Source organism: Hippocampus bargibanti, linkage group LG18, assembly GCF_051943395.1.
Source record: "Hippocampus bargibanti isolate YZ-2025 linkage group LG18, ASM5194339v1, whole genome shotgun sequence".
Classification (NCBI taxonomy): domain Eukaryota; kingdom Metazoa; phylum Chordata; class Actinopteri; order Syngnathiformes; family Syngnathidae; genus Hippocampus; species Hippocampus bargibanti.
The window spans coordinates 10,858,313-10,871,369 of NC_142751.1; the positions used below are offsets into that span (position 1 = coordinate 10,858,313).

Consider the following 13,057-nt stretch of genomic DNA (forward strand, 5'->3'; position numbering starts at 1 on the left):
TCCTCTTCAGAACTATTTGAATCATATTCATAACTGGATGTGTAACAAGAAAGCATATTCTCTGAATCTGAAGCCATTGTTTTGATTCTCCACCAATGCAAGACGTCTTGGCGTGACGTCACGAAATGGGGGCGGGACTTTCTGAAAATGCCCAGCTCAATTTTCTTGCAGATTTTGGACACTTTGAGTCATTTTTATTGGTGTTTTGCATTTGAATAAAAATACCATACTGCGTGTTTTGGGTATTTTAGATATATAACCGTTTAGATATAAAACGTTTTTCTGATGTCAGTTAGGAAACAAAAACGTGATGTCGGTTGTCCTTTATGTATAGTGTGAAACATATCTGAAAGTTTTCTTTTTCACTGACATGTTTTAATGGAAGTATTTCCAATAACGCCATTGCTTCATTGTTTGAGTATGAACGAATAGAAACCAACTGGGGAAAAAGAAGTTAGCTGCGTGACCCAAAATCTCATGAAACCGAAGCGTCTGTTCTTGTGAGGTCCCCACATGCACCTCAGCTGATGCTCCAAACCACAAAACTATGATTATACGCCCCCACGCACACACACACACACACACACACACACACACACACACACACACACGCACGCACACACACACACACACACACACACACACACTGAATTTATCAGAGTCAGACGCTTGTTTTGGCTCCTTCAACGCTTGCCACCCCCCACCCCCGTTTCCTGCTTTCTGCAGCTGCTTGGTCGTGATTGGCCGACCCACTCGGTGGGTGGATCGTCTGGAATAAACAAATATCGCTGCAGGCAGTCTTTTAAGTCCACTCGGAGAACAATTCGCTCGTTTGACTCTTTGCACTTCAATTGTTTATGTCGGCCCCAGTCCACGCCGCCATGAGGACTGCCGAGGTGGCTGTTGTCATGGTGATGTTGTGTACGTCGATGGCGCACAGTGATGTGAAGCCGCAGAGGGATTTCAATTTACAGAGGGTACGTTCAGCTGTTTTTTTTTTGTTCGTTTATCTTTCGTCCTTTCACCATTTTATTGCCTGTACACGCGTTACTTCTATTTCCCAAAATCAAACGTTAAGCATTGACGTTAACATTATAATAGTTATTGCTCAACATGGACAAACTAACTTGTACAGAACTATGTTGCTAATGTGCTAATCGAAAACAAATTTAGCAAAAGTGTTTTAAAAGCATTTAAATTTGTGTTTTCTAAAGTTTAAATGTATTTTAAAGTACTGCGTGTTTAACAAGAAAAAATTGAGCATCCAATTGCTAATACAGTCACGAGTAATTACCGGCTTTAACGCGCGATTAGTTTAAGTATTTAATATGTTGATTATTCAATGAACTGCAAAAATTACACGTTTTAATCTCAATCCTTTTTTTTTTTTAAAGAACGGGACATTCTTTCATAATTACAGTGAAGAAAATGTACTCATTTACTTTGGTTACTGGTTTGGTCATGTTGAAAAGCAGCAAAATGTTCATTATTAGTTTCCCAAAATAAAGCAGATTAAGCACGAGGATCAATATTTATTTTGGGAAACGGAAATTCAGGGCATTTGGACACTTATAAATGTACATAATGTTTCCAAACCATTCGATGATTGTCAAACATGTCGATTTTTACATTTCTTTTAATTCAATAATCATCATCCTGCCTAAGGTTTGGACTTGTGCAGGTTAAAATAGCTAATTTATGCGAACTAATTTGAGTAGAGATGGCTTGCAAACCTGATATTTTTAAAATAATTTAAGGCCTTTTTGCATCAAATTATTGCTAGTTACTTATTTAGTTACTTATAAAATAAGTAACTAAATAAAAATCAATACAAAAAAATAAAAATTATACAATAATTTAATACATATTGATTTATATGCCGCTTTAACAACAGCTGAAGCTGGAACAAGATCAAAACTAGAGCTATAAAATGCTTAAACAGTTATAACGTATTCGTACTGTACTGCATGCAATGTTGGGACAGAATAATTTTCCTTTGTTTTTAAAATTTTAATGACATTCTTACTTTTTGCACACTAGCTAAGGGATGGCCACGACAAACTGAGTAAAACGCAGAAAAAAATAAATACATAAAAACTGAGAAATGGAGATAGTTTCTCCTGCTAAGAATAAGTATCAATATACATTTTGGTCAAGACCTTTGGCAAAGAGCCCACTAACTTGGGGAAATGCTAATTAACAAATTAACTCAGCTTCAAAATCGCTAGCTAGCTAGCATGCTAATTAATTTTAGTAGCATATGTTTAGCTTGTTATGTTGTTTGGTTATTTTTGCTTCGCATGTGAATGACATTTAATTATGTTTGTTTAGAAGTTGACTAAAGCCTAAAGCAGTTTGATGATTTTGTCCGGTGTTTTGCCCATGTTTTTATTTTCATGTTAATGCGGTTTGCTGACATTTGTTTAGTGCATTGCTAATTTTAGCTAGTAAATGACGCTGACGAAAACTCTGCTGATACTTTCAATGACCTTGAGTGTTATCTTAAAAGATTTGAGAACTATTTGGTGTCGTCAACAAATGACCTTTTTCGGGACTTTTACTTCACCGTTTGGTGTTCTATTACCAGCAACAAATTACCCCTTGGTGTATGCGTGTGTTTAGTTTGCAGGTCGGTGGTACCGCGTGGGCCTGGCATATGACTCAGCGAGCTTTGTTCAGTACAGAGACAAACTGAGGGTCTCTCTGGGTGTCGTCACGGCGCAGTCAAACGGCAATGTTAACCTGACAATGTGGGATGCCACGTGAGTGTCTGTCGTCTATATTAAAAAAAATGGCGGAAAACATGAGATGCTTTTTTTTTTAGTGGAGATCAATCATTTGACAACATGCTTTTGATACAGTGAATATGTGCGTGTGTACTAGACCTGCAGGGTGTCGCAGTAAAATGTACTACTATGAGAAGACAAACGTTCCTGGGCAATTCACCTACTTCAGCACACGTAAGTCACTTGATTAATCACTTTTATAAGGGCCAATATTTAGCATTTTCTGCACTTATACAGCTCAATAACGTCATTGGTTAGCTTCGTGAGATGCAACATTTCAACTCCAAATACAATGATTCCTCAGCTTACAAACTTAATTGGTTCCCAGAAAGTGTGTGTAAGGCGAAATATGTGTCTTCCAAACATTAATATCCCATAGGAAACCCTTAAAAATGAGAATAATCCGTTTCCAGGTCCCCATAAAACATAATTTTATACTTTAAGCCTTAAAACCCCACAAAATATACTTAATTTAATGTATAATAAATGTGCTATTTTATTGTAATTAAAGAAATAAACTGTACTGTACCGTCTCTCTTGATAACTTCCTCCCAACATCGATTCTCTTCCCATCCCATCTTGAAACCCACCTCTTTAAAATGGCATTTTCTGTGTAGCTCTCTCTCTTGTTTCTATTTATAATTGTATTTTATTTATTGTATTCTGTTTGTGATTGTATTTATTTATTATAGTACCTATGCTTGTATGTGACTGTAAAGTGTCCTTGAGAGCTTTGAAAGGCGCTTAAAATGAAATTTATTATTATTATTATTATTATTATTATTATTATTATTATTATTATACCGGCTTATACACAGGTGCTCTTTATGTATGTACATTTTTTCTTTTAAAAATGTACTGCGTGAGGTTTATAATCAGGCGCACTCTAGCCTGGAAATTACGGTGCATACAAAATAATAAATAATAATAATAATAATAATACATTACATTTTAAGCGCCTTTCAAAGCTCTCAAGGACACTTTACAGTCACAGACAAGCATAGGTGAAATGACTGAAGTCAATCTTAGTCGTATCTCTTGGTGCGCAGACCTTGTGTTGCACTTTTTTTTCCCTGATTATTTTCCGGTCCGCCTCCCTACGCTCAGGTCACAACATGGTGAAGGACATCACCGTCGTCGAAACAAACTACAATGAATATGCATTGGTGCTCAAACACAAAGTGTTTCACAGAGAATACACCCAAGTGGCCTTATATGGTAAGGCTGACCGACGCACACGTGGACAAGCAAAAAAATAAAAAAAATAATAAGCACACGTTGTGAGGACATTTTGTCCCTTTACATCGCAATGAGATGTGCGTTTGCCTACAGGTCGCAGTCCGAGGGTGAGGGCGGAAGTCATTCAGAAGTTCAAAGCCTTTGCTTTGTCTCGAGGGTTTCCAAGAGAAGCTATTCTCACACCACCGCCAGCAGGTACCAAACGAAATTAGTCATGCCGTAGATTCTTCAAATAGAATAGTTTATTGTTATTTTATTTTTTCCTCTCTTCACTTCTTTTTATTTATCCGGCTATGCAGCTGTCTATCTATCTAGCTAGCTATCTGGCTAGTTAGCTAGCTACCTATCTGACTATATAGCTAGCTATTTGCTATCTAGCTAGCTATCGAGCTAGCTATCTGGCTAGTTAGCCAGCTATCTAGCTAGGTAGCTAGCTATGTAGCTAACTATCTGGCTATCTAGCTAGCTATTTGGTATCTAGCTTGCTACCTAGATAGATAGCTATTTGCTATCTCTTAGCTGTCTACCTGGCTTTCTAGCTGGCTATATGTTAGCTATCTAGCTAGCTATTAGCTGTCTATCTGGCTATGAAGCTGGCTAGCTATTAGCTATATATTAGCTTGCTTTCTAGCTATTTGAGTTACTTCCGGGTTGAGTGAACGCTGGCGCGTGTGGCTGCCGCTGCTCACCCACAGAAAAACTTATCCTGTGACTGTAAAGTGACCTTGAGAGTTTTGAAAGGCGCATATAAATGAAATGTATTATTATTATATAATTGGTTTTTTCTGTGCCTTTGATGCATTTTTGGAATAGGCAAACATGGATTACAGTTATTGCATTTATCATTGTGTTCGTTTCTACCTAGCTAGCTAGCTATCTCGCTAGCTATTTGCTATCTCTTAGCTGTCCAGGTGGCTATCTCGCTGGCTATATGTTAGCAGCTATCTAGCTGCTAGCTATCTAGCTGGCTAGCTATTAGCTATATATTAGCTAGTTTTCTATCTATTTGAGTTACTTCCGGGCTGGCGCGTGTGGCTACCGATGTTCACCCACAGAAAAACGTATCCTGTCACTGTAAAGTGACCTTGAGAGTTTTGAAAGGCGCTTATAAATGAAATGTATGATTATGATGATGATGATGATGATTATTATTATTGGCTTTTTCTTTGGCTTTGATGCATTTTTTGGAACATGCAAACATGGATTACGGTTATTGCATTTATCATTGCGTTCTTTTCTGACCAACAGAAAACTGCCCGCCGTCGCCATCTGGTTAAGTGAGTTCAATCATAAAATCAAATACAGTAATCCCCCGTTTATCACGGTTAACGGAGACCAGCACCCTCCATGATATGTGAAAATCAGCGAAGTGGGGATGCAACCCCACAAGACAAGCACTTGATTAGACAAATCAAACGTCAGCGCTTGGAACCAATCAAGCTACAGCATTGTACAAAACCTTTGAGTTATTTGGCATTTTTTTCCTGAAAAAAAATCTGTGATAAAAAGTGAACCGCGGGGATCACTGTATTTAAACCCGTGATGATCAATAGTGTATCCAGCACCTCTTCACTCTCTTGTTTTTTATTCTGCAGGTCCCCCCTGTCGCTTCTTCAACGTATTCGTTGGTATAAGTTGGTCTTTTTTACATCCCATCATTAATTCCCATTTCTCCCGTTTCTCATTACTACAAATAAATAATTTACAAGTAACAATATCCTCCAAACCGTGTGTCATCCTTGTTTTCCTGTTTTTTTGAAGGACCACTTTGTTTTTTTAAACCTCACCAAAATTCACTTTTTGAACAGATTTACAGTCAATAAGTATAATGATCAGCATTTTTTTTCACAACAAAATAATAAGTCAAACAGAAGATGCTGTCCTGTGACCCTCACACCAAGTAAGTAGAAGAAAATTGATGTTTTGTTTTGTGTTTAACTCATTCACTGCCAGACGTTCACTCCAGTGCCAGGGTTTTTGTCATTGTCACTTGAATTCCCACAGAATATAGAGTTTTAGGACTACATAAATATTCAATAAACCGTTAAAATACGTAGACTCACTTCTTTCATCGTTAATTCCTAAATTATATGGATCTGGAGTTATATGAGCTTGAAATGAGGGCGGCTGTCCAAAATACAATGCAATATTGCTTTATATAGCGCTTTAACAGCTGAAGATGGAGCAAAGCGCTAACATGGTAAAAAGGGAAATGCTGCACCATTGGGGAAATAAAAAAAAAAAACATTGCCAGAGGCCATGGCCAGCGCTATTATTATCTATTAGCTAGCTAGCCAGCTTTCTATCTATTTGAGTTATTCCAAGTTTAGCTGGCGCGTGTGGCTGCCGCTGCTCACCCGCAAAAAATCTTATCCTGTGACTGTAAAGTGATCTTGAGAGTTTTGAAAGGTGCTTATAAATGAAATGTATTAATTATTATGATTATTATGATTATTATTATATTAGCTTTTTATGGTTATTCTAGCATTCTAATGTTTTTGTAGAACAGGTGTCTATTTTTTATGTGCTTTGATTTAGGATCAAACACTGTTTCACTTTTGCGGTGATACTCGTCAAAGGTTTGACAAGTTAGACATTAATCTGTCAACTACTCAAGTATTGATTTAGCATCTTTGCCAAAATTCCGAAGTCCATCAGAAGATGGGTGATAGAACTTTGCTCCTTTCACTTGTTTGTTTAGGTCTCTCGAGGTACACATATAAGGCGGGTTGATGCCCTGCTGGTTTTTATGCTGAGCATCGGTCCTCACAGACGACGAACGCGTGGAAAGATTGCGAGCATGCGGAAAGTTGTGTTTCTAGTTTCTGTGCTTATCCTGGCACTCACCTGGATCAGCCAGGCTCTTGTTCTCCCAGAACCTTCATACCCTACGCAGGAGAATTTTGACCTAAGCAGGGTGAGTGTTACTTCTTTCCCCAGGGTTCTTAATTTTACTCAAAAGTGAATAATTCCAACAATCAATGTGGGTGGGCTTTTTTAGTGTTATTGTTCAGAAGGATCCAGCTACTTTCGAGACTATTTATCTCCTTATTTACAATACAATAAAGTCTCGTTATATCGATATGGGTTATATCGATAGTACTGCTTATTACGATACTATTTCTATGAACGCAAGGAGAACATTTACATGCCGCAGGATCGGATATATCGATAGTCCGGTTATATCGATATTTTTTCAGACTCCCGAGAATATTGATATAACGAGACTTTACTGTATTAGGATCACATTTTGCTGTAAAAAAGGGTGATGATTACCCTTCTTTAAGTACCCGTATTTAAAGGACAACCGACACCATTTTTTTGTTTCCTAACTGACATCAGAAAAACGTTTTATAGCATCTAAAATACCCAAAACATGCAAGCTGATATTTTTAGCACCAATAAAAATGAGTTAAAGTTGTCATGATCAGATTGGCGACTAACGGGTAGCGACGTCAGCCCTGCCTGCAGCCTCGCAGGTGCTGGTCGTTTTAATCACTGACACTTAAAAGGACACCCGGCACGACCATCTGGTGTCGGTTCATTGTTTGCTGCTTGTTTGTTGCATGCTGTGCATGTGTTTGTTTAACCTTGGCGGACTTTTACTTTTGGTCTTCTTTTGATACTTTGTATTTTTCCTGTTCAGATGATTTTGATGTTTTACATTTTGTTCCTGCTGACCTTTATTTTAATACAATTTGTCAAACAACCTTCTGCTCCCTCCTGCCTGCTTTTTGGGATCCGCATCCGCCATCACCACCTCGCAAAACGTGACAAAAGTGTGCCAAAACTACTACAAAATGACCTAGGAGATGGCGAGTCATTCCAGAAAATGCACAAGATGGCACCCAAGCTGTGTTGGAAATGGGCTGATTTGTCTGCTGGGAATTTGTGTCAACTAGTATCAAATAGTAGTCTTGGTGCAACACACAACAATTCACCATCGCGTTATTCATGTGTTTTCCTTCTAATTTCGCCATCAACACAAAGTTTTCAGACCAAACAAAGTACCCAAAATGCATTGTGTGTCACTTGCTCGGTCAGGGGCGTTCCTGACGTGACGTCAGGAATCATCACCAACTCGAAACCAAGACTTCCTGAATATTCAGCCCGAGTCTTAAAACGTAAAATCTAGCTATATGCGGTGGAATCTTTGTAAAATAAGCTGCGTAGAAGTCATTTGAAGTGATTTTACAAATTATGGACACAACTTGTCCAGAGGCGTTGGTTGTCCTTTAATTCAGTATTATATGAAACTCAAAACAACTGAAATATTTCCATTGCAGTTTTTAGGGACTTGGCATGATGTCGCTGTGGCAAAGACATGCCCAAATATCGCCCAACACAGAAAGGACTCGGCAATTGGCAAGCTGGTGGTGCAAAGAGGATCCACTAACTATAAACTGGAGATGACCAGAACTGTTCTCAAGTCAGTACACATTGCATAAACAGTAACTGAGATTCATCTTTGTGCACAATATCGTTCAATGTCTTACAGACACTTTTTACAACAGCCACCATTCTTCACAATGTATGAAGCAGAACCTTTGTGTCATTAATACAATACACATTCGACACACACACACGACAACTTGTGCCACATAGTTGCGTGTTTGTTTGATTAGACTTATGATATAGAAAATACTTTGGATACTTTATTTATATCAGGTTTACAACCAGACAACAAAACACAAATGCTCATTATAAAGAAAATAAAAATGTGTATACATTAAGTGAGAGCGCTTACTAACTAGCTAGCTAGTTAGTCTAGCTTGCTCGAGCGCTTACTGACTATCTAGCGCTTACTAACTATATAACTATATATATATATATATATATATATATATATATATATATATATATATATATATATATACAGTAAAGTCTCGTTATATCGATATCGGATATATCGATAGTCCCGGTTATATCGATATTTTTTCGGACTCCCTTGAATATCGATATAACGAGACTTTACTGTGTATATATATATACACAACATTTCATTTATAAGCGCCTTTCAAAACTCTCAAGGTCACTTTTCAGTCACAGGATCAGTTTTTCTGTGGGTGAGCAGGGGCACCCACACGCGCCTGGAAGATAGAAAAAGCTATCAAGCTAATAGATAAATAGTTATGTAGCCGTATAACTAATAGATAGCTAGCCAGATAGCCAATAGATAGCTAATAGACAACTAGCTAGGTAGCCATATAACTAATAGATAGCTAGCTAGCCAGCCAGATGGCAAATAGATAGCAAGCTAGGTAGCTAGCTAGATAGCCAGCTAGATAGCTAATAGATAGCAAATAGCCAGGTTGTAATCATAATAATCATAATAACCATAATAATACAGTAAAGTCTCGTTATATCGATATTCAAGGGAGTCCGAAAAAATATCGATATAACCGGGACTATCGATATATCCGATATCGATATAACGAGACTTTACTGTAATATAATAATAACCATAATAATGTGTGTGTGTGTGTGCGTGTGCGTGTGCGTGTGCGTGTGTGTGTGTGTGTGTGTGTGTGTGTGTGTGTGTGTGTGTGTGCGCGCTTTGTATGATTTGTGCACATTTTCAGAAATGGCACCTGTCACCAAAAAAGTGGAAACTATGAACTGACGACAACACCAGGACGTTTTCATTTTACGCGTAGGTTCTTTTCTAGTCATTCAAAGCAAAGTGAGAAGTAGACTGGGGAAACTCCTTTTTTTTAAGTTATTTTGCACGAGGGTGATTGAAAATTTCACGTTTGCAATACAACGTGAAACATTTATATATTTATATATATATTATAAGTCAGTCTTCATTGAAAACTTTATTCTTAATCTGAACAACAACGCACACAAATGGAGCTCGCCCGCTCTTGTTCTTATTCCCCTGAATGAAAAACACACCCCGATGTCTATTTGTGTGACTCTCTCCATTTCATCAACAGATTTGGACACCGAAGTAGACACCTACGTGGTGCACACTAACTACGAGGAATACGCCCTCATGATAACGGTCAAAGAAAGATCACCGGGCCAGAGCAGCATCTCCGTGAAGCTTTACAGTGTGTGAACGCTCATTATGAAACATCACCTTGTTTGCTTCTCCTCAAGTCGGGTTGTTGCAAACCTCCCGCAGGTAGGACCATGGACGTGAGGGACACAGTTCTGGATGACTTTAAACGTCTGGTCAGAGAGCAAGGGATGAGCGATGACACCATTATCATTAAACAGAACAAAGGTACAGCACACGGCAATGCTTCTTTGCAAATAGCAAATTCTCCAGCGTACGTTTGTTTGAACAATTATGTACGATTACAATTATGTAACCGAATACATTTACATACATTGTATTTTGCCATACAAGACTTTGAATAATGTAAAACAGGGGTGTCAAAGTCATTTTTTGCCGCGGGCCACATTGTACTTATGGTTTCCTCTCGAGGGCCGTTATGAATTTGGGGAACCCATTAGAATGTTTAAATCCCTTCAAATATTACATTTGGAGCACACAGCAAATTAATGAATAACTCATTTTCAAATCTGAAGTCAAGAATAATGACTTTTATTGTGGTTGACATCCAAAAATATGACATTTTGGCTCAGATTTTAGCAATCATCACGGAATTTAACAAGTTTGATTTGCTTTCGCGGGCCGAAAAAAATGATGTGGCGGGCCGGATTTGGCCCACGGGCCTTGACTTTGACACCTGTGATGTAAAGCATATGAACAAATGAAGGTCTACTACAGATTATTTAGAGCATTACTAGACTGCCATTCACCACTCCATATTTTAATCTTTTTTGTTTTGTAACTTAACCATTTCATGCACCACAAATGATAACCTGTAAGTTTAATTTATTGTTTATTTTTTTTGCAGGTATCTGTGAACCCGAAGAGCAGGTGGAAGAACCGGCAACTGTGTTTGAAGTAAGCAAAGTGCTAACTCGAAATATGTCCTCTGGTCAACACTGTTCGTCTTGCTAATGGTGGTCTAATTTGTGCTACGAATAGCAATAAAAGCATGAAAAATGAGCTCATATTGTATATACCTGTGACACAGAGGATGAAGAGGGACGTACTACCAACTGCTCTGATAGAAATGGAATTGGACGGTTCTGGTGATACCATGCCCATGTTCAACGGATCACGTAAGGACTGACAAAAAATATATATAAATAAGAGTCTTCAGAGGGTCAAAATCTCTCCCCCTCCCCTCAGAGTCGTGCAATCTTGGACCAGAACCGGGACCGTGTTTCGGCCTACACCTGCATTACTTCTATAACTCCAGCGCCATGACCTGCCAGAGGTTCAGATACGGAGGCTGTCTGGGTAACAAAAACAATTTCAAGACTGAGAGGGAGTGTCTGCAGAGGTGTCGCACTGAGGGTGAGCATATAACGGAGATATGTAATTCACTCAAAGCGAATGGAATTTACAACATTTTATACACGGAATACTGCGGGAAACGTTATAACAAATAAACTGTACTGATTTACACATGGTTATATTTCAAGACCAGAAATAATAATAAAAAAAAAAGTATTTAAAGTAGAGTGATACCGCGGTTTACGAACCCCTTGGCTTACGAATTTTTCGGTTTACGAACGTTACATTTATGAAAATTTTACCTTGGCATACGAACTATACCTTGGCATACAAACTTTTTTTCGTACATAAAGCTGCCTCAATGAGTAATGTGTCGTTCTTCTAACAACAAAATGGCAGCCGACTGTTTTTGTTCTCTATTCCCCGCCTCCAGTCTTCGGTTAAAGCCACGTGATTGGTCAAGAACGCAGCAGTGAGGGGGGTGGTTTAAACATTAAAGAGACAGACAGACGACAGTGAGAGTTTCAACTGTGATAGTTCAAAAGCAGAGTGTAGACTGCAAGGTTAAAATATCCCATCAATCAGACTCCACCAACAACCCGCACAAGCCATCTGTACACTTGATGCAAAAAGCTATCAACTCAGCTAAACAGAACACAATTGATGAGGAACTAGATACAATTACTACAGAGAAAGCACCCACAAGGGATCATTCCTCAAGATGGTGCAAGAAGAACGTTACGTTCCTCATCAACTGTTAAATAAAATGACTTTATTATATAGTACAGTTTATTTATTTAATTATAATACCATTGCATATATAAACAAATTCCTTGTGTGTTCTACATACTTGGCAATAAAGATGATTCTAATTCTGATTCTGATATTTTTTATACATAAAATAAGGTATATTTTGTGTAGTTTTAAGGTTTAGAAAGTAGAAAATTGTGTTTTATGGGGATCTGTGAACGGATTATTCCCATTTTAATGGTTTCCTATGGGAAATTATTTTTTGAAATACACACTTTTCACCTTACACACTGTCTGGGAACCACTGTATTTACATGATGCTGTTTATTTCTTCCTATACAGCGGTGTGTCGTCTCCCCGTGTCCCTGGTGCCGTGCACGGCCACCCTCGAGTGGTCCTTCTCTTCCACCCTTGGCGAATGCGTACTTAACCAAGCGGGCTTCTGCCAGACCAACGGCAACAAGTTCTACACTAAAGCTGAGTGCGACGAGTACTGCGGCGTAAAAGGTGAGTCGCGTGGTATTAAAAAGACACCTTGTTGTATGTTTCATTTGATACTCTTTTTTTTTTTCCTCCCAATTTCTTCAACAGTTCCAAAAATCTTGGAGGAATGAGGAAACATCCCAGCGATCATGGTTAAAATGCCAATGACTGAAAATACCAATGGATGACTGGATGTTTATTGTCAAAACATTTATCCAATAAAATGTTGAATCTGTGTAGGCAGTTTCTTTTCCCATTTGAACCTAACTTCACCATAAAGTTTTATTTTTAAAGGGCATCGCCAGTACTTCCGCATTTAAACGCCCTTCAATGATTGTGCCTGACCACAAGAGGGCAGCGTCGCACAGTTTACAATTTGCTTGTCATAAAGGTTTGACAAGCTCACCATGTATTAAAAACTTTATTGACCCAGAGAATAAATATAACATTGATAAAATCTCCCCCCCCCCACGCTCAA

General features: G+C 38.3%; 2 protein-coding genes across 2 annotated transcripts; both read left to right on the forward strand.

The window, feature by feature from the left end:
• The first annotated feature begins 765 nt into the window (after positions 1–765).
• Positions 766–5,740, forward strand: ptgdsa (prostaglandin D2 synthase a). The gene is made up of 7 exons (XM_089021232.1): positions 766–977; positions 2,623–2,762; positions 2,884–2,960; positions 3,894–4,004; positions 4,119–4,220; positions 5,274–5,302; positions 5,621–5,740. Exons 1-6 carry the CDS (start codon positions 858–860, stop codon positions 5,300–5,302), a joined length of 579 nt encoding a protein of 192 aa, XP_088877358.1. The 5' UTR covers positions 766–857; the 3' UTR covers positions 5,621–5,740.
• A 1,030-nt stretch (positions 5,741–6,770) lies between these two features.
• ambp (alpha-1-microglobulin/bikunin precursor) lies at positions 6,771–12,814 on the forward strand. The gene is made up of 10 exons (XM_089021231.1): positions 6,771–6,942; positions 8,312–8,454; positions 9,608–9,678; positions 9,965–10,081; positions 10,156–10,257; positions 10,898–10,947; positions 11,081–11,168; positions 11,239–11,406; positions 12,439–12,603; positions 12,688–12,814. Exons 1-10 carry the CDS (start codon positions 6,775–6,777, stop codon positions 12,708–12,710), a joined length of 1,095 nt encoding a protein of 364 aa, XP_088877357.1. The 5' UTR covers positions 6,771–6,774; the 3' UTR covers positions 12,711–12,814.
• The last annotated feature ends 243 nt before the right edge of the window (positions 12,815–13,057 follow it).

Excerpts from the sequence above, each read along its gene's own strand:
- ptgdsa (XM_089021232.1), top strand. The coding sequence starts at position 858 with ATGTCGGCCCCAGTCCACGCCGCCATGAGGACTGCCGAGGTGGCTGTT. Across the intron at positions 978-2,622 it reads GGGATTTCAATTTACAGAGG|TTTGCAGGTCGGTGGTACCG; the intron begins GTACGTTCAGCT and ends GCGTGTGTTTAG. Across the intron at positions 2,763-2,883 it reads CTGACAATGTGGGATGCCAC|ACCTGCAGGGTGTCGCAGTA; the intron begins GTGAGTGTCTGT and ends CGTGTGTACTAG.
- ambp (XM_089021231.1), top strand. The coding sequence starts at position 6,775 with ATGCTGAGCATCGGTCCTCACAGACGACGAACGCGTGGAAAGATTGCG. Across the intron at positions 9,679-9,964 it reads AGGACGTTTTCATTTTACGC|ATTTGGACACCGAAGTAGAC; the intron begins GTAGGTTCTTTT and ends TTTCATCAACAG. Across the intron at positions 11,407-12,438 it reads GCAGAGGTGTCGCACTGAGG|CGGTGTGTCGTCTCCCCGTG; the intron begins GTGAGCATATAA and ends CTTCCTATACAG.